General features: G+C 38.1%; 1 protein-coding gene across 1 annotated transcript; it reads right to left on the bottom strand.

Moving 5' to 3' along the window:
* Nucleotides 1–1,120: 1,120 nt before the first annotated feature.
* LOC148027531 (cadmium/zinc-transporting ATPase HMA2-like) lies at nt 1,121–3,531 on the bottom strand. The gene is made up of 6 exons (XM_087689072.1): nt 3,362–3,531; nt 2,467–2,655; nt 2,131–2,336; nt 1,921–2,013; nt 1,679–1,698; nt 1,121–1,540 (listed from the first exon to the last, which is right to left on the bottom strand). The coding sequence occupies exons 1-6, from the start codon at nt 3,529–3,531 to the stop codon at nt 1,121–1,123; spliced, it is 1,098 nt and encodes a 365-aa protein (XP_087545198.1).
* Between the last annotated feature and the right edge of the window lie 16,323 nt (nt 3,532–19,854).

Raw genomic sequence — 19,854 nt, 5'->3', positions numbered from 1 at the left:
TTACAAGGACTCACCTTTCAACATTCAATATAATCAAAACATAGTGCACATAATATTGATGGTGAAGATTATAAAGTTTTTGTTGCAAGATGATCAAAAGAAAGGTAAAGAATTGATGATGGATTTAATGGATATTCATATGATCAAGAAAGATCATTAATCTCCTTTCTGAGATCAACCACAGTTGATGGAACTTTGATATTTGATCGTTATGTTGCAGAGTAGAATCACAATGGATGAAATCGATTACAGAGGAATAGAACACTTAGCTTTTATAAGTCCTAGTGGTCTCTCTGGGCAACGTCAAGTGGGTCGTCCTCTGGGCTTCAAGAGCCACATGGTTGTGTACCTCCATCTACACTGCAGAAGATCTCGGATTACCAGAATGCATAATCATCTACAAATGGCATGTATCTAGAAACAAACTGATTGGTTTCTCGGAGCAACAGTAGGCAGAGCATAAATAATCTTCCACGGAGCCAACTATTTTGGTTTCAACACCATAGTAGTTATTGCACAAGTTGACCGCTTGGTATGTGCAAGCACGATTGCCACCATCATTGCCACAGCTACTGGCTATGGATGACAAAGGCGAGAGGTGAAACAAAACTGTAGTAGCTGGTTCAAGGCAGGAATCTCAATGCCCAGTACTTGTTGTTGTAGCTAGTCCTTCACACAAACTACTTAAATGATCTTTTGCGCAGTCTTTTGTACAAGTATCTTTATGGCCTACTCTTCTCCTTACTTTCTTAATGCATGGATTGGAATCCTTACAAAAGCTGATGTTGGTGCAGCCTAAGTTGGATCCAAGGCAGTGCTTATGTCCAGCAATGTGATGATGGTGATCATGATGCAAGCTCTTGAGGTCCACTTCTTGATCTCTAGGTCCCTTCGATGTGCAGCATTCAAGGTCAAATTCATCCAAGTTGGCTGAGCTGCAGTAGAACATTGGATATCCAAAGAGGTTCCTCTTTGAATGACCAACAGCACATGATTGCAACGGCTTGTGCTGGTGGCTGTGATCATGCCTCAGGTGCAGATGATCATGACAATGTTTATGTCCACTGTGATGGTGATCATGATTATGTTGACTTGTACTGCAAGAGCCATTAGCTCTAGTCTATCTGCCTAGCAATAACATGCTATTGAAGATCACAAGTAGGCAAGTGCCCACATCAGCAACAACATCACCCCATAAGGATGCATATCTAGCTGCCGCAAGCACAATAACTATTAGCTTGACTGTGATTGATAGGAATATATTTTGCTCAATCTTTTTTCGTGCTTTGCATGCTAACTCCACAGCATGTGCAAGGTTCTTTAGATTATTGGTCATGAGAGCAATATTTGCAGTCTCCATAGCCACAGCTGAACCAGCAACACCCATGGCAATGCCAACATCAGCTGCTGCTAAAGCAGGTGCATCATTTATGCCATCTCCTACCATGCCAGTCAATCCCTTTTTCTTGAGCCGCCTAAGCACACTCACCTTTTCTTCAAGAAGTAGTTGGGCGTGCACTTCGATAGAATTGGTGCCAAACTGCATTTTAACCAAATTAATCAGATGATCACAGTGATTTTGCTGATTAGTATTTATCTGAGCATATATATAATAGATGTCAATAGATACCTAGTAAACTGTATTGTAGGTGAGCTAAAAATGTCAAATGAGCATCACCTTCATGTTTACAGCATTTGCTATGGTTAAACTATCTCCGGTAAGCATGACAATGTGGAGGCCCAACCTCTGCACATATCTCTCAGTTATCCCTCTTTGATTAGAATAGATCGGAAGAAAAATTTTAGTTCTCATTAGGTAATGGCACAATCAAAAATTTAGAGTGGGTAAAATGATTAGAAATAAATTTCTCACCTTTATGTTATGCACAGCTTCAAGTGCTTCAGTGTGAAGCTAATCACCAGCACATAAAATCTCTTCCAGTTTTTCGTTCACACCTATCCAACAAATTGTCCATCCTTGACTCTTCCAGATTTCTATGGTCTCTTCTATGTCTGCAGATAGTACAAACCAAAATGTTACATTACATATAACAACAAACAAATGAAGAAACACTCTTATAGATGTACTCTAGCCTCTACAAAATGGCCATGTTCTATATCCATACATACCATGATCAGTCCATTGAAACCGGTTTGCTAGTCTCTCATTACCGATGTGTATTTGGTGGCCATCAAGCACACCACTAACGCCTTCCCCATCTATAATTGTGAAGTCCTCAACTTGACCTGAAGGCTCAATTCCATATTGCAGCTTTGCATATGAAACCAGGGCCGAGGCCATTGGGTGGCTTGATTTGCTCTCGACACATGACATCCTGTAACAAGTATTTGGGTGTTTTGAATTAATGAGTGAAAATTAGAGAGACGAGTTTTGCAATTTTCCGTTCTAATATAGTTTCAATAGGTGCAAGGTACTGGCTTGTTAGCCACAACTAATTATTTTACCAGTACAGGAGCCTGTGTAAGTCTGTGTTATTGTTGATGGGCAGCACCTCTACCACTTGGAATTGTCCCTTTGTCAAAGTTTCTATTTTGTCCAAGGCCATAACCTTAAGCTTCCCAAGAGCCTCCAACGAGCTTTCACTTTTCACAAGAAACCCCATTTGAGCACATAAGCCCCTAATCTGTACTGTCCTGGAATTTGGGTTCATCGATGAGACTTGATCAGTATCAGATTATAGCCTAAAGATCGATTATCAGGCTTTAACCTAAGTGATTGGAATTTGAGCTCATAGATGATTGATATCAACGGAGGTCCCGTGGCGTGTCAATCGCAGGAGCTAAAGCTCAGTGCACACCTTGACCTCTTGAATAGCAAGTAGGTCCAACTTCCTCAATCTGAGGAGTCTCGTGCATACATCCTTCTTGGGTTCATAGCCCAACCCTCTAACATCCCATGTTACCATTGTGACCTTGGACATTGCAGCTTCACTCATAAATCTGAATCTCATCACTCTCCCCATGGTTCTCATCAAGAACAACATACCAGTTTCTATCAATCAGTGGCTTGTGGGCGAGTTTTTGAGTGATATCTTCTTCATGTTCTTGCCTTTGGCTTTGTTTGCTAGATGCACATTCTCTTTGTATGCTTCTTCAATCTTTTGATTAGTTGTACCCCCTGCATGCGCCGCTCGGGCCTTCTTCTACTCCTCCTCTTGGACTAGGGCATGATCCTAATGTTTGCCATTCACCTCCTCCTTCTCATCTGCCGGGTCCTTTTGTTGCATGGCCTGCACATCTAGTTTTTTCCTATCATCCAGTGGGGTAGACTCTATGGACTAGATAAAGTGGCTTGCCCAAAAAGAACATGTAAATACCACAGCTAGAGTGTGCAGCATACCTTTGTTTGAGAGAGAACGGAACAAGTGTTTTGAGAACCACCTTATCCTTACTGAGCTCACCCTTCTTGCTTTGGTTGAAAGCCTTCTGGTCATCTCGCAGTGAGCTTTTGATCGAATCACCAAAATTAGTAGTATAGCAATAGCAGCGCCATGCCCGGCGTTCTGCCATTCTTCGAAGCCATGGATGCTTTGTGCGATGACTGCTCTGCTATGCAGCTACCCGCTGTAATTCCTGATGCGCGTTGTTCCTTAATTATAATGCATGGTCAGTCCCAGTCTTCTGGCAGCAGTACTACACTGACTACAGTGTGCATGTGAAGACATCATGCATGAGAGCTAATCACGTGTCTACTACACCATGATTCATGCTCAGGACATACCTCTCCTCCTTTATTGCAACTGTCTCAAGGTCTCCAACAATGTTTAGGACATACCTCTCCTCCTTTATTTCCCTCAAATAGCTCTAGTTATTCCTCTAATCATGATAGGAACTTTGGTGCTAGATAAATATCAATAGCAATAGCACCTTGAACTCCCCTTGCCTATCTTGATCTTCCCATCGACTTCTATATACAACTCACTACACTCTCCTCATGAGTCACAATATACCTCCTATATACTCCACTAATCAAGGAACCTCTCAACCACCTCCTTTACACTCACACCCCTCCCCCATAAACCTTCCTCTATGATAACCACCATTACTTTTGACAAGTATGTTGCTCTAGAGCCCCACTTGGACTCTTCATCACAAGAAAGAACAAGCTTACATCTAGCTCCAAGCCATTAGTCTTCCTCACTCTTCCTATCCTTTTGTTTTCCCTCATTTTTCCTCAACTTTCCAATCCCTTATCTTGGCCTCATACCCACTTATGTGCTCATCAACTAATGCCAATGTTTACAAAATTTGACCCCGTCACTTTAAGGAAGTGTTTAGGAAAGATTGCTTCTTTTTAATTGTTTTTAAGGAAGCGTTTGGGAAGTGTTTGGGAATGATTGCTTCTTTTTAATTGTTTTTAATTGTTTTTAAGGAAGTTTTGAGAATAAAAAACTAGTATAGACTATGATATCAACTACAAAGTATGGTTTTAAATGTAGCTCTATTGCTTAACTAGTATAGACTATGATATTAACTGCGCAACTAAAATATGTTATTAACGTAAACTATGTTATGGGCCGGTTTTTTTGCAGTCTTGCAATTTTAATTATGGAGCTCATAATTTCATCAACCTTGGATTGAAGATTGAAGATACTCAAGTAAGGGATGTCTTCTTCTACAAGCACATTAAGAAAATGCACATGTAACTATAAGTGTGCACATAGTACTGAAGGTTGGCAATTAGTGAATCGTAGTACTTATTTTAGACATGCTAAAAATGACATGCTTGGGATTACGCATTCTTCTCTAGAAAGATCACATCCTAGTGAACCAATGGACTCAAATGTGCAAGGAGATCATCTTGAGAACCGAAGGCACAAAGAATCATCTCTAATGCATGGTGAAACTAACATAGATTATTAAATAGGTGACGTAGGTGGTGTGATTGCCTTGCATATTGTAATGGTGGGAGGAGTGTTGGTCCACAAACTTTTATTAGGCACCAAGAGTTGAAGGCCAAATATGATGCACTAAGTATGCAAATTGGTCTTACTCCTTCTAATGAAAGGCAACATGAACAAGGCAATGATCAAACTATCAATACTTCTATAAGTCCCCCCTTTAGTCATGACAACAACTCAATTAACCATGTTGAGTCTCGTCAAATAGATCCTTTTATAGACAATCACATATCTATTACTGGGCCATTATTATATCAACAAACTATACAAAAAATAATTGAGCTTCAAGCTCTTTGGGATGAGAACCAAATATCAATTAGTGCACAAGAGAAGATGCTCCAATTATTGATTGGAGACATGGGCAATCCAAGGGCTAGCGCTCAAAGATTTGAAGAGTGCAAGCCAAGTTTAAGTAAGCTATTAATGCAACTACCTAATACATGGGATGGAAACCTTGATGGAGTGAGAGTCCCGACATCTTGGGAGCAACTTGACTCTATGTATCATGGTCTTGGCATGGTCCAACCTGAGCGCTATAGGTTTTGCATGGGAGATAAAAAAAATGATCATGAAATTGAACTTCTTACACCTAGTAAAGAAGATTCTTATGCCAAAGATGTAGTCTTGTGTTCTTGCAAACAAAATATGTGAAAAAGAATACTAAAGCGTGATTGTATTGAATGGTGTGAAAAGTGTAAAAAATGCAATAAACCAAGGAGAGAAATGTTAGCTATTGATTATTTAACTCTAAAGAAACAATTAGAGCTTTTAGTGTGATCCAGGACACTTTGTCATGATTTCCTAAGCATGTGGCATCATAAAACAAGATGGTTAGGGAAAGATATCCATATGCAACCAGAATTCATAAACGAGTTTTGGGATGGAACAAAGTGTTGTGTGTATAAAGATTTTTGGAATCCTGATGCTGAGTATGAGATGGTTGTTGCATGCAACAACCCTACATGTGGGAAAGTATATACAACTTTTCCAAGGTCTTGTTTTTTCAATAGTTCTAGAACAAGGTTTTGACCAAGAGATGCAAGAGTATAATTTTGTTTGTAAAAAATGTCGACATCTCAACAAATGTAAAAAGAAAATGTGTAGAGATGATCCTCAAACTTGGCACTTCTTTTACATTGGGATGGCTTCCAAGACTCTCGTACCACTCAAAAGGACTGTGGTGTGGTTGAAATTAAGGTCCTTAATGGTGGGAAGGGTTCCATATTAGGCATTATTCATGTTTTATTCATACCTTTTAGTTGCTCTAAATTTATTCGTAATACTCCTTATGTATTTCAAAATTTTTTAAGACCACTTATTAGTGAGCTACAAGACCTTTACATAAATGGTATGCAAGTGTCATACAACTACCCTGTAGAAAAGATTTTTGAAAATCCAATGGGACAATCAAACTTTTGTGTTGTTAGATTGATGCTAATGATGGTTACACGGGATCACCCTACACAATGCAAAATAGAATCCTTCAAAGATGGTGGGCAATTTTTTTTGACATAGAGACAAAGCCCAAGCTACTCTTGATACTAGTAATCCCTCATTCCAAGGACATTACCTTTACGATGGTAGTCAATATCAAGCAAGATATCCTCCAACCTAATGGTCCATAGGTGAAATGATTGATGCTTATCAAGTTCAAAGAGGGCATCCACACAAGTTGAAAAGGATGGAAAGTTAAAGCTTGCAGGATTAGCTGGAGAGTCTATTCTATGGAAACTGTATGATTTATATGGTTTTAACTTGTCAATAGACTTGGTATATGATGCGATGCATGTGTTATCTCTAAATATATCTCAAAAATACATACGAGTACTCATGAGAGCCATGTCCAATGAAAAGAAAAAGATTATAGTTTTTGTTGTGAAAATGCTTATAAGCTCTCTCCACCCTCTATTCGTCATGGAAGGTGGCCTCGTAATCCAAGTAAGTACAATGAAAGATTTAAGGCCTAAGAGAACCAAAAGCTCATCCAATGGTGCTTACCATATATTTTAGGTATAGTTGATGAGATACCAAAGTCAATTTTTGACCTAGGTTTGTTGCTCATAAATATTGCACATGCCTTCTATAGTTATAGCCGATGTATTGGTTGGTCAAAAGAATGTTTAGGTGTTGTACGTACTTTGTTTTTTGCTTGGAGAGTTCGAAAGGAAGGAGCCTTTGGTGCTACTTCTTCTCCCTTAGAACACATTGAAGGAAATGGAGAACTATTAGATGACATATTGAGACATGGATCGCATGATGTGTATTGGTGTTGTGACTTTGAGCGAATGGTAGCATTATATATAGCGGTAAAGACTAATAATCGCTTTAATGAAATATCTTATGTCAATTATTATAAGAGGACATTCTTCACTTCAATATTTAAGTTATTAGAAATGGAAGTAGATGGGCTTTTGCCACATGAAAGAATGCTTATCCAAGTACATGTCTGTCTTGTTTTACTTGATGGTGGTTATGCTTTCACTGATTACCAGACACCGTGTTGTTATTCATTTCATGAGAATGGCATTGTGGAGGTTTCTTCAATTGAGAAGGCAAAGGAGATGTGGAAACTTTTTGAAAGAGATGATTCCCAATACCCTTGTAACATAGTGATGTGTGAAAAAGGCATTTTAATCACAAAAAAGAGAAGAGAACGTAGGCCCCTTTCATCAGAAGAACAAAAATATATTGCGCAATTTCTTGGTCTTCAAGAGATGCACTAGTAGGACATCTAGTTACCACATATAGAAGAATTCTTTATAATGGAGAAATATACAAGATCACAGATGATGTTGTGGTAAAAACTGACACTTTTTGTAGTACGTTAGAAAGTACAGGTCATTGGAAAGCAAGACTCGCTAATTTTTTTTCCATTCAATTGGATGGAGAGTATTACACCTTTTTTAGTGGAGAATATTACAAGCAATGCATAACTGTAAAAGCAAATGAAGAATGCTTACTTATAGATCCAATCATGGGAATGAGTGTACTACAAACTCAACGACTTCCATTTACATGGGATTGCATAAGACCATTGAGTTCTTTATTGCATAAGTTTGTTCCTTTACCTTTACATAATAGACTTGTTGCATATGAGGTAAAAGATCTAATTCAAAGAACAAGATTATTACAAATAGGGGCAGTTGGTTGTATACCTCCTTGGTTGGAAAAATATGATATTGTGTTGGCAAGAAAACATGATGATATGGATGGGGAGTACATTCATGTAATGATAAGAGAGGTAAATTATAAAGAAAAAAGGTGCAAATTGTCATGGTTGAAGTGTGATCATAATAGAAGTACATGGAGAATTGATATTGATGAAGATATTTGGAGGGATTGGAACTTGTGTAGCATGGTAATGTCAAACTTTGAAGTTACAAAGAGAAGGAAAGTAACATTATCAATTGGAGAGTCTATAGATGTTCCAATAGTGTGGAGATCACGTGATGTAACTTGACTACTTTAGAGAGAGTATGTGTGTGTGTGTTGCATTCTTGGAGATCCAAATGGGTGCTAGTAGCATTGGTCATAATGGACATCATTATATGATCGCCATCCCATTGTGTATATCATAATGCTTTATCTATGGGTGTTTGTATATTAGGACGGTATCTCGTGGATATAGCTCATGTTGTGTCTCATGTATAGGTAGTTGGACCTTTGTGTGTATGTGTGTATGTGTGCATGTGTGATTATTAAAGAATGAGAAAATTTCTTGCTAATGTATGGATATAATCTCTTGTTTGAGGAATACTAGCATATAAAGCTGTAAATTTGATTTTAGCTTGTATCTTGTTTGATTTTAGCTTGTCTCATGGTTTGTATAGTTGTATATTGTATTGTTGTATGGTGTTTTTCTTTAAAAATTAAAAGCCCATTAAAATCATTGAGAGAGAGAGAAAAAGAGAGTGCGATCATTGTTGTATCCTTTTTATATGATTGATTGATTCTTTATTGGCTGAGTATTAACATAGTTTCTTGATTTAATTTTAGCTTGTCTCATGGCCTCCCCAAGTCAACAAATTCTAGATTCAATGATGCAAACTATCATCACTCTGCAAAAAACAATTGAGGAACTGAAATCAAAGAATGATAGTTCCGAACAAACAATGAGCATGAGCAAACTAGTTTCAATACGAAGTAAAAGAGTCCAATTGCCACCTCAAAAGCAAATCAAGAGTATAGAAATAGGGGATGTATCTCTGATGAAGACTCCTACGTATGACCAGATTTTCAAACCACCTAAAAGGATTAGTCGAGAAGACCAAGATGAGTTTGGAAAACCATTTTTACTAAAATACTATCGAAATACGCAAAATGTTAGGCATTGTGCTAATCACAGAAAAGTGTATAATTGGGTCAAGAGCCATGAGATTGGCAATGATTTGCGGTTTCATAATAATAAATATGACAAACATAGAATTTTAGAGATCATAAATCAAAACTATGATCAAATTTTACCCCTTGAGTTTCCTGGTGCTACTTACCTTTGGAAAAAGGAGGATGTATATCTGTACTATCTTTCTATTGCTCAAAATCTCAGAAAGAAACTCAAGAGGAAAATATCATCTTTGGTGGATATATATTTGGTAAGCATACTTATTTATCAAAATTTTCTCACCATATTATATACATAAGAAATTGGTATTGATTGGCACAACTATGTTTTTTTAATAGAAGAATCATAGCTTCGAGCAAGTAGATATGCAACAAAAACCGGTAAGATTTGCAATTTTCATCTCAAGTTTTATTTTTTCTATTGTATAATTTTTATTATCTTTATCTTTATTATAATCTTTTCACTTTAAGTTTCTTAGATATATTTACCTTTCATTATATTTTCTCTAAAATTTTAGGATACAAGTGACAAGGTGTATTATCCACAACTTATAGTGGAAGAACAATGTATCTTTTCTGAGAATAGTGCAACACATGTATGTACATTGTTCACTCATTTAAATATTTTAATATTTAGAGTTTTTAGCTTTTGATATTGACTTCAATTTTCTTGCTTGTACTAGTTGGAATCTCACAATGATGGTCCGTCTCTTGTTTCAATTTCTGCTTCCGAAAAATGTCAAAAAAATAATGAAATGGTTAGTATACCTTGGTTTGTAGTCTTTTCCCATTTGATTGTCTCTAACACTTAACGTATGTTTCAGGACTATTTAAACTAAGATCATAGTTTTGCGGAGCTACTACAAGGAATTCCATCTGTATGAGGAATATATACATATATTCTTAATTTTTGTATACTTTTAAATTAAAAGATATTCCATTTTAAGTTTTACTTTTCTTGTATTATAGGATTCATGTAATAGTGAACACTCTCTTCCACAAGATATGATCCAAGATTCTGAGGAGGTTGAAGTAGCACAAAAAAGTCTTCATGTACGAAAGGTATGCTTAGCCATCTCTTGATATTTTATTTTAATATATGCATTTAATAAATTATATCTAATGACAAACTTATTGTGATAAGATGAGCGAGAAAATGCAGCAAAGCAAGCAACAATAAAAGGAGAGTAAGGGCAAAAATAAGAAATTATCTAAGTTACTTCTTTGCATTTTTTTAAACTAAATATGGCATAATTTAATTTTGTTAACTTTATTTTCTTGTCTATACTATAGGCTCTCGACCATGTTGAGTCATCAAAAAGTGTGGATCCTTCTAATATAGAATTGCCATCAAGAACTTCATCGGTAACTCAATGTTATTAAATATTAAGACAATAGAGTAGCTAATTAACTTATGATGTAGTAGCACACTAATCTATGTTGTATTTCTAAAATGTAGATTGTTAATGCATTTGAAGAGGAAGACCAAGAAACCATTCTCCTCAAATATTTAGACATCCAATCCATTGATGAGCTATATGCATCGTTAAAATCTACATATGGTGTTATTAAGAGAGATCCTACTTTTTTAGGAGGACGCAATGAGCAAACATTGCCAGCCATGAGAAAAGCTCTCGTGGATTGGTTACTCTATAGAGAGAAAATTCATGTCACAAAAAATCACAATAAACCTTCGAGTATTGATGATATATGCATCTTGAATTGACCTCTTTATTAATGAAGATAACATCTTTTAATTCTTTCTATTATTTTAATTTATATTTTTTACCATAATAGTAATTCTTAAAACTATTTACATGATTGCAACTAGTTTTACATAAAAAATACTATATGATTAGTTATAACTAGTCTGTTTATATAGTAAAATTTCACTACATGGATAACTAGAGAATTTTGAAATTCCTATACAGGAATATTTTACTATATCACTAACTTGTGAAGTGTTCCACTTTTACTAGTTGAGACTTTTTCTAGATACTTTGATAAGTATCTAGAAAATTTCTCTTTTTTTTTATATGGATAGGTGTCTAAAGTTCCTTGTGACAGCAACTCTTCATGGTGCATGATTGCTCTTCATGGGGGATGGTTATCCAGTGGGTAGCACAGATTTCTCCATAAAATTGCAACCGATCACATTTTACCGTCTTTACATGTCGTGCGGCGAGAAATATCATCGGAGTTAATAAAAAATTTGTGTTGCAACTTTGTATCCCCTACAAGAATTAAAGTGTCTATTGCAAGGTCTTCTTCAATGATGAGAAGTAACCAATTTGGCCACGAGTTCGTCGATGATGTGACCTAACTTGTCTTGATACCCTATCGCTCACATGAGCATTGAGAAGATTAGAGAGTTGACATCGGACAACCTTGATCATACCCATCGTAGAGGTTACCTTGACCTTCATGATTCAAGTATAAAAACAAGACTCTTTCTTCATTTGGAGCTCGAGTCCTAGACACATAGGTAGGCGGTAAAATAAGGAGTGGTTTATTTTGTTTATCATGAGGTTATGAGCACTTTTCACACATAGTGTTTGTTAGTGACGTTAGTATGACTAGAACAATTTGCATCATTGGCAATCATACCTTTGGGTCACTTATATGCAATTTTATTAATACATTTTTTTATAATGTATTGGACAAAAATCTATCTGCAATCATGTTACGTTTAATCTTTGCAATTTATTGGACCAATTTCTAAATCATGTCTTTAAGATATTTCACACTTCTAGAAAGTTTTTTTTTAGCTAATAGCTACTCCCAAAATATTTAGGAATTTGGTCTTAGGGTGTCTTCCAAAGGACTTTATGCAGCCTACTTATTGTATAACCACAAATAACCATATGTATGTAAAACTAGTTGTATATATAGGTATATATTGTCCTACATTCCTCATATTGATGTGTGCAGCCAAATGAAATAGTAGTGATAGTCTTGTCATCAACATAATAAGTTGTGTATGTGCAACATCGTGGTACATGCAGATTGTGGTAGAAACTTTCTAATGTGCCTCCCTTTTTAAGCCTTTTTTCATCTCATAGATAGCTTTGTTATTTGTCCTCTAAATATGCACACTTTGAAATTATGTAACTTACGTTACAATTGTATTTTCATTACTCACCTTCCACTTCCTATAGTTAGGAATGCTAACATATATTTATGGAAATGTACAGATGCGATTAGCCACATTAGTTTCAATAACAATAATCTTGAGAAGACATGCAAGTGTTGCTATTGTTATAGTCCAATGAGCTTGAGAGAACATGCATGCATTGTTTTTACAATTAGATGTCTTTAATTACTATGAACTAGAGAGGATGCAAGTGAAATTGTTATTGTTATAGTTGTAGTCGCTATCAACTTGAGACAATGTGTGCTGCAACTATCAATTGTTAGAATATATAAGTATTGAGTGAATTGTGGGAAAACAAGACCATCACAACGAAGAAGAGAAATGAGACAATGGCAGTAATCTGAAGCAATAGAATTAATTGAGTATACTTATTGAACTAAAATATAGAGTGAAAGTATAATACTTGTTTAGGTCATGACCTAACCAACCTTCCACCAACTAACTAGAGTTAGGTTAACTTACTCTAGTTCCTAGTATCACTACTTCAATGTCTAAAGACACCAAGTACACACACTACATTGACACTTTTATAAGTGTCAATACCACATGAAATGCATTGGGCACTACCCAGAGTTACCAAATTCTAACATCCCCTTGCAATGTCAATGTCATGAAGTACAAGGGTGATCAATCACTAAAGGGTAATAAGATCAAGGACTTTCGTAAAGCCGCATTGACAAACTTCTCATGGTGATAATGCTTTGGTAAAAATGTTTGTAGTATTTTCCTGTGTGGATACATACATCAAGCCAATCTCTCTTGCATAGCATCTCCCTCTAAAATAATGGTAATGTACCTCAATATGCTTTATGTGAGCATGAAAAACGATTTTGTGCTACTGTAATAGCACTTTGACTATAAAAAAGAATGGATGTAGGACCCTCCAATATTGGGAAATGTAGATCAATCAACAATCTGGGTAACCATACACATTCCCTCATTGTTGTTAAGGCTACCTTATACTTAGCCTCACAAGACAAGGTAGAGACTTTAGACTATCTATTGCTTAGCTATGAAATGCATAAATAAATGGCCTAGAAAGAAACATTGTCCACTAGCAGATTGCCTAATGTTTGCATCACCAAGCTAATCTGAATCACTATAAGCATGTAGGTGCAAGGCTTTCCCTTGCAAAACAATAATTCATCTAAGTGAGTGCCTTGCAAGTATATGAAGATATGCTTAACAGCTTGCCAATGTATGGTGTGTGGGTTGTGCATATATCTACTCACCTAAGATACTGTATATTAAACGTCAAGATGTGTATTGCAAAGATAAATAAAGTAGCCAACAATCTAGCTAGAAATTACAACATTGTGCACGTCTTACCATCATGCATAGAGAGCTTTAATCCTAGCTCCATAGGAGTGCACATAGGTTTGCAATCTTACATATTAAACCTATGTAACAACTTATCCACATATTGCGACTATCACATGATGATATCATGTTGATTTTGGGTGGATTGAACCCCCAAAAAATAATGTAGACAACCCATATTTGATATAGTGAATGCATGTTTTGATCTATACATCATAATTGTTGCTATTTGTACATGTGTCATGCTTTTTAGTTGGGGTTGAATGCAAAGAAGTAAACAAACACTTCTTGGGAGTGATGTGCTTTGATGCACTATTGTCAAAATTCCATGTTTGTTGCATTTTAGTAGCACTAAATATTGAATGAGCCATGGAAGAATCATAAGTGCATGTGAGAAATGCATAATCCTCAGCTAACCAAATTGGCTAAAGCATCATCATCTATAGATTTGCCATGGCAAAAGCTTCTTGGATAGCCAAAACCAGAGTCTTTCTTCTTCCCCTTGGGGCCAATCTCTTTCTGCATTCATCAATGTAGTGACTGTGGTTCTTTCAATAATTTCATGTTTCATTCTTTTTAGACTTTTTAAAGTCTTGGATAGCCTTATCTGATGGCTGTCCAACATTATCCTTTTGCTAATTTTTTACATTTTGGCTGAATTTACCCTTGCCTTTAAACTTGGAAAGCATAGCCACATCATCTCAATGCAAGGCAACATTCTTTCGAGTATGTTCCCCTTGCAAAACAAGTATCTAAAGATTCGCTTAACAACTTGATAATGTATGGTGTGTGCGGGTTGTGCATATATCTACTCACCTAAGATATTGCATATTAAATGTCAAGATGTGTATTGCAAATATAAATAAGATAACCAACAACCTAGCTAGAAATTACAACATTCTGCATGTCTTCACCATCATGCATAGGCAGCTTTAGGCCTAGCTCCATAGGAGTGCACATAGGTTTGCAATCTTGCATATTAAACCTATGTAACAACTTATCCACATATTCTGACTACGACATGATAATATCATGTTGATTTTGGGTGAAATGAATCGCTAAGAAATAGTGTAGACAATCCATATTAGACATAGCGAATGCATGTTTCAATTCAACTTTAAAATATGCAATTTCTCCCTCTATAGGTCTAGTGAATAGCATGTCATCCACATAAAGAATAATAATTAGCAAGTCCCCCCTTCATTCTTAATGTATAGAGTGGGAGTAGTCGGACAATTGTGAACCTTTTTCTAGACAAGTATGCATCAATTTTTGAGTACCACACACGAGGATCTTGTTTAAAATCATAAAGAGCTTTATGCAACTCGGATACCATGTGCTCTTTCCCTTTAATCATAGACCTTAGAGGTTCTTATACAAGCATCGTTATGCAAATTCCTATTCAAGAATTCTATCTTAATGTCCAACTAATGTATTTTCCAACCATAATCTGCAGCCATCGCAATCAAACATCTCATTGTACTCATATGGGATGATGTAGGAGCAAAAGTTTCCTCCTAATCTATGCCATTCTTTTGTGGAGAGCCTTTTGCTACCAATTGTGCCTTGTACCTATCAAGTATACCATCAGCCTTATGTTTGAGTTAAAAAACCTATTTTGTGCCAATGGCCTTCTTGCTAGGTGGTAAATCCAAGAGATCCCTTTGTAGAGTTAATGGTAATGGAGTCTTACTCCTCCTATATGGCTTGCATCCAATGTGCATCTTGTTGAGCTTCGCTCAAGGAAGTAGTTTCATCATCATCAAATAGTGAGATCATAAACCCATGCTCATCACAATCATCTACTTTTGTTATATTAGCCAAATGTGCCCCCCTTCATCATGTACTTCATGTGTGGCAAACCTTCTAGTGTGCTATGAGAAAAGGAGCATTCACTTTACTCTTTTGGAGAGTCTACAATAGTCATCATGAGACTGTTTTGGCTTCAGTTACAATAGTCTTTTTATATCTTAGAGAGTTTATGTCTTGGAGAGTACAAGTCTCAAATGCATGAGACTTGTACTCCCCCCTTTATCCATGCGAAGTGTTTGCACTTTTAAACTAGTTTCAGCCTTATGCTTTGCCACAATATGTTTAACATGCATGAATACATCAGATTTAGCCTTCAGCACATACAAGTATGTATACCATGAGTAGGTCATTGATAAATGTAACAAAGTAAAGGTGATTCCTAAGTGCATTGTCCTCATGGGACCACAAACATTAGAGCGAGGAAGTTGCATTTTTTGGACATTATGCACTATATGATCCTTTTTTAAGGCAACCTTGTGCTTGCCCAAAATACATCCCTCACATGCATGAGGAGATGAAGTCTCCACTAGAGGCAATGCATCTACCATATGAAACCTCTAAAAGGGTGATCAAGATCCCAAAACTCATATGTCCATAGCAAGCATGCAAAAGCTCTGCATTCTGCATAGCGAGGGTAAGACTAGTGGCTGCTAGAGCATCATGAGACTATATGTCATCATAAGTATTAACAAGAATAAACCCTTGTACAAGGTGCTCGACATCGTGAGTGCATAATCATCTCTCTATTTGTAACAATGGATTTTGCATCCTCAAAGATGATGTGAAAACAATGCTTGTTGAAGGTAGAAATAGACAACAAGTTCTTGGTAATTTCAAGCACAAACAGGACATCTAGAAGCATGAAGTCAAAACCATTTGCAACAACAGTAATAGTGACTATCCCGCTGCCATACATCATAATTGTTGCTATTCGTACATGTGAAACACTTTTTAGGGTTGAATGCAAAGAAGTAAACAAACACTTCTTGGGAGTGATGTGCTTTCATGCAGTATTGTCGAAATTCCATGTTTATTGCTGTTAGATATGATCAATGCCCCACCCTCATTAGGTACTACCAATGATCCATGGTGCTCAAAGTTGTAAGGCCCCCATTATGAGGAGAAGCCAAGTGTGAGCCCGGACATTGGTGGAGTCCTGACTTGTATATCAGATGAGGTCTATGTGACCGGATGGCAAAAAGGTGACCATTGTGGGTCTAATCTTTGGGTTAGACAGAGTGGTTAAGCTGGTAGCAACTCGAGGCACATTGCATTGAGTTGCGTAGTAAGGGAGTTAAAAGGGGCCCCTATTGTGGGGTCCGGGGGCCGCGGAAGCGGCCCCTGGCTGGGGGGTCCCAGGGGGGCCAGCGGCCCCCCTGGCGGGGGTCCGGGGGCAGCGCCCCCGGCCCGATGGTAAAGGGAATATTCCCTGGAATATTCCCTGGCCGACTAGTGGAGGCTCATATGGTAGGTCGGTCAGCAGGCCGACCTAACGACCTTCGCGGGCTATAAAAGCTAAACCCCTTCGCAGCCATCTTACACTCATCTTTCACCCAGTCAGAGTTGTTGTTCCAGCTAGCCTTAAGCTCTTCACCTATCTTCTGTCTAGATCGCCATCTAAGCTTCATTCATTGGAAGCGCACGGGTGGACAGAGCCATCTTTGTATCAGTTGTTTGGAGTTAAAGAATTTTACTGATTCTCCTCTTATCTGTTGTGTACTCTCTATCTCTTTCTCAGATTCTGTTCGCTGCGCCGTGTAATATTTTACATGGTATCAGAGCCCAGGGGGCTCTAGAGATCGGAGAGCGTGCAAGAGGCAAAGGCTTCAACAGCAAAGAGAAACGATGTCGACTCCGGGAAGCAGTTCTGGTGCATCAGGAAGCGGTGCAGGAGGTGGTGCTGCTGTACCGGCTATTCAAACACTGAGGATTCGTCCACCAACCTTCAGCGAAGGCAAGTTAGATGGTACAAACTACACCTTGTGGAAGTTCAAAATTACAACTATCCTTGATTCTTATGAGCTTCTGGAGACTGTGCTGGGGACTGACGCAGAACCACAGCCTACCCCCGACCCATCAAATCCTAGTGTGATGATTCCTCCGAATGCAGATCTTCTACGAGCTTGGAAACGAAGGAATGCAGATGCATTGTGTGCCTTAGTTACAAGCTGTTCTGACAGTGTTTTGACTCTGATTCAGCATACAACCAAAGCGTCAGAGGCTTGGAATGTACTAAGGAGTCAGTATGAAACACGAAACCAAACAAGGATTCAAAACTTGGAGAATCAACTAGCAGCGGAGAAGTTTGCTGAAGGAGAGACGGTTGAAGCATTCATCACTCGGATTAAGAATCTGCGCGACCAGATGGCTGGCGCTGGGATACAAAAGACTAGCGAAGAGCTAGCTCGGAGGTGTCTTCGGATTTGTCCACAAAAGTTTGATGGACTAGTAACTGCCCTTAATACTCAGGTGAGACCTCAAGCTTTGACTTTTGAGGAGTTTTGTGCATTATTAATGGAGGAGGAGTTGAGGCTGAAAGCCCGAGAAGGAAGCAACAATGGAGATGCTGCATTCTCTGCCAATGCAAAAGGCAAAGGTGTTTCCTCCACCAAAAATGATGGTGACAAAAAGAAGAAGGGCGGCAAGAAGAAGTTTCAAGGAGAGTGCTTCTACTGTAAGAAGAAAGGACATGCAATTGCAGATTGTCGTGTCAAGAAGGCAGATGAAAAGAATGGTACCCTTAAAAGTAAAGGGAAAGAGACAGCCAATACGGCTGAAGCAGAGTTGGAATTATTCATGGCGACCATTGAGGAAGTGTGCTCCTCGGCGCAAGAAGAATCTACCACTGACTCTTGGGTGTTGGATAGTGGGGCCTCCCGTCACATGACCAACAAGAAAGGTCTATACAGTTCTATGCAGCCTCTACAAGAATCCATCACTGTGACGGTTGGAAATGATGCTAAATGCCCTGCTGCGGGCACAGGTACTATTTCTTTTGTTGCTGCAAATGGTGAAGTCAAAAAGCTCTCAAATGTGTTGTATGTTCCCGAAATCAGAAGAAATCTCTTATCAGTTGCTGCCATAACTGATCTTGGTCATGAAGTAAGGTTCAAGAAGACAGGTGCAGAAATTATTGATAGTGCTGGCACAATTGTTGGCAAAGGAGAAAGGAGGAACAACCTGTATGAGCTAAGTGCTCTTACAGCCACCGCTGGAGTGGGCACAAGTAAGCTTTGGCATGAAAGGTTTGGACACATCGGATTTGCAGTATTGAAGGAGATGCAAAAGCAAGGTATGGTTGCTCACCTACCTACAATAGCTGAATTGAAGGAACCATGTGAAGCTTGTATGATGGGCAAGCAACAGAGAAAGGCATTTCCACAAGAAAGCAAGAATAGAGCACATGCTCCTCTAGAGTTGGTGCATGCTGACTTGTGTGGTAAGATGCCTACACAGGCCTTGGGGGGATCTTCTTATTTTATGTTGATTGTCGACGACTACAGTAGGAAGATGTGGGAGTACTTCCTTCGTGATAAGGCTCAAGCTTTTGGTAAGTTTAAAGAATGGCTAATACTTGTTGAGAATGAAACAGGGAAAAGTGTGAAGAAATTTAGAACAGATGGTGGTGGTGAGTTCAACTCAAAGGAGTTTGAAGGCTTTTGCAAGAGCAAAGGGATCAAGCGTCAATTGACGACGCCTCACACACCTCAGCAGAATGGTGTTGTGGAACGTAGGAATCGTACCATTGTGGAGATGGCAAGATGCATGCTAAAGGGCAAGGGATTGCCTAACCATTTTTGGGCTGAAGCTGTTAATACTGCAGTCTACATTCTAAATCGGAGCTACACAAAGGCTCTCAAGGGAAAAACACCTCATGAGGCTTACACTGGTAAGAAACCATCTGTTTCACATTTCAGAATTTTTGGATGTGAATGTTATGCACATGTTCCAGATGAGAAGAGAAACAAGTTACAACCAAAAAGCAGAAAATGTATCTTCTTGGGTTATAGTGATGAGCAGAAGGCTTACAAGTTATATGACCAAGAGGCAAAGAAGATCATCGCGAGCCGTGATGTGGTGTTCAAGGAGGAGCCGCATACAGTGGAGGAGGAGAAGGCAAGGTCTTCCACTTTATCATCAAGCGAAGAAGTAGTCCACTATGAACCTGTCCCGAGAGCTATCCCTATCCTTAAGGAGGAGGAAGCATCATCTTCAGATGATGAGGAAAAAGTTCACCAACCTGACATCACCCCACCGGAAAAGCCATTGCCGCGCTGGGTGAAGCAGCTCTATGACCACAATAAT

Source organism: Lygodium microphyllum, chromosome 12, assembly GCF_053477565.2.
Source record: "Lygodium microphyllum isolate KBCC chromosome 12, Lygodium_microphyllum_v1.1.10, whole genome shotgun sequence".
NCBI lineage: Eukaryota > Viridiplantae > Streptophyta > Polypodiopsida > Schizaeales > Lygodiaceae > Lygodium > Lygodium microphyllum.
Note: the sequence above shows the minus strand (reverse complement) of the source record. Positions and strands in the feature narration are given on the sequence as shown.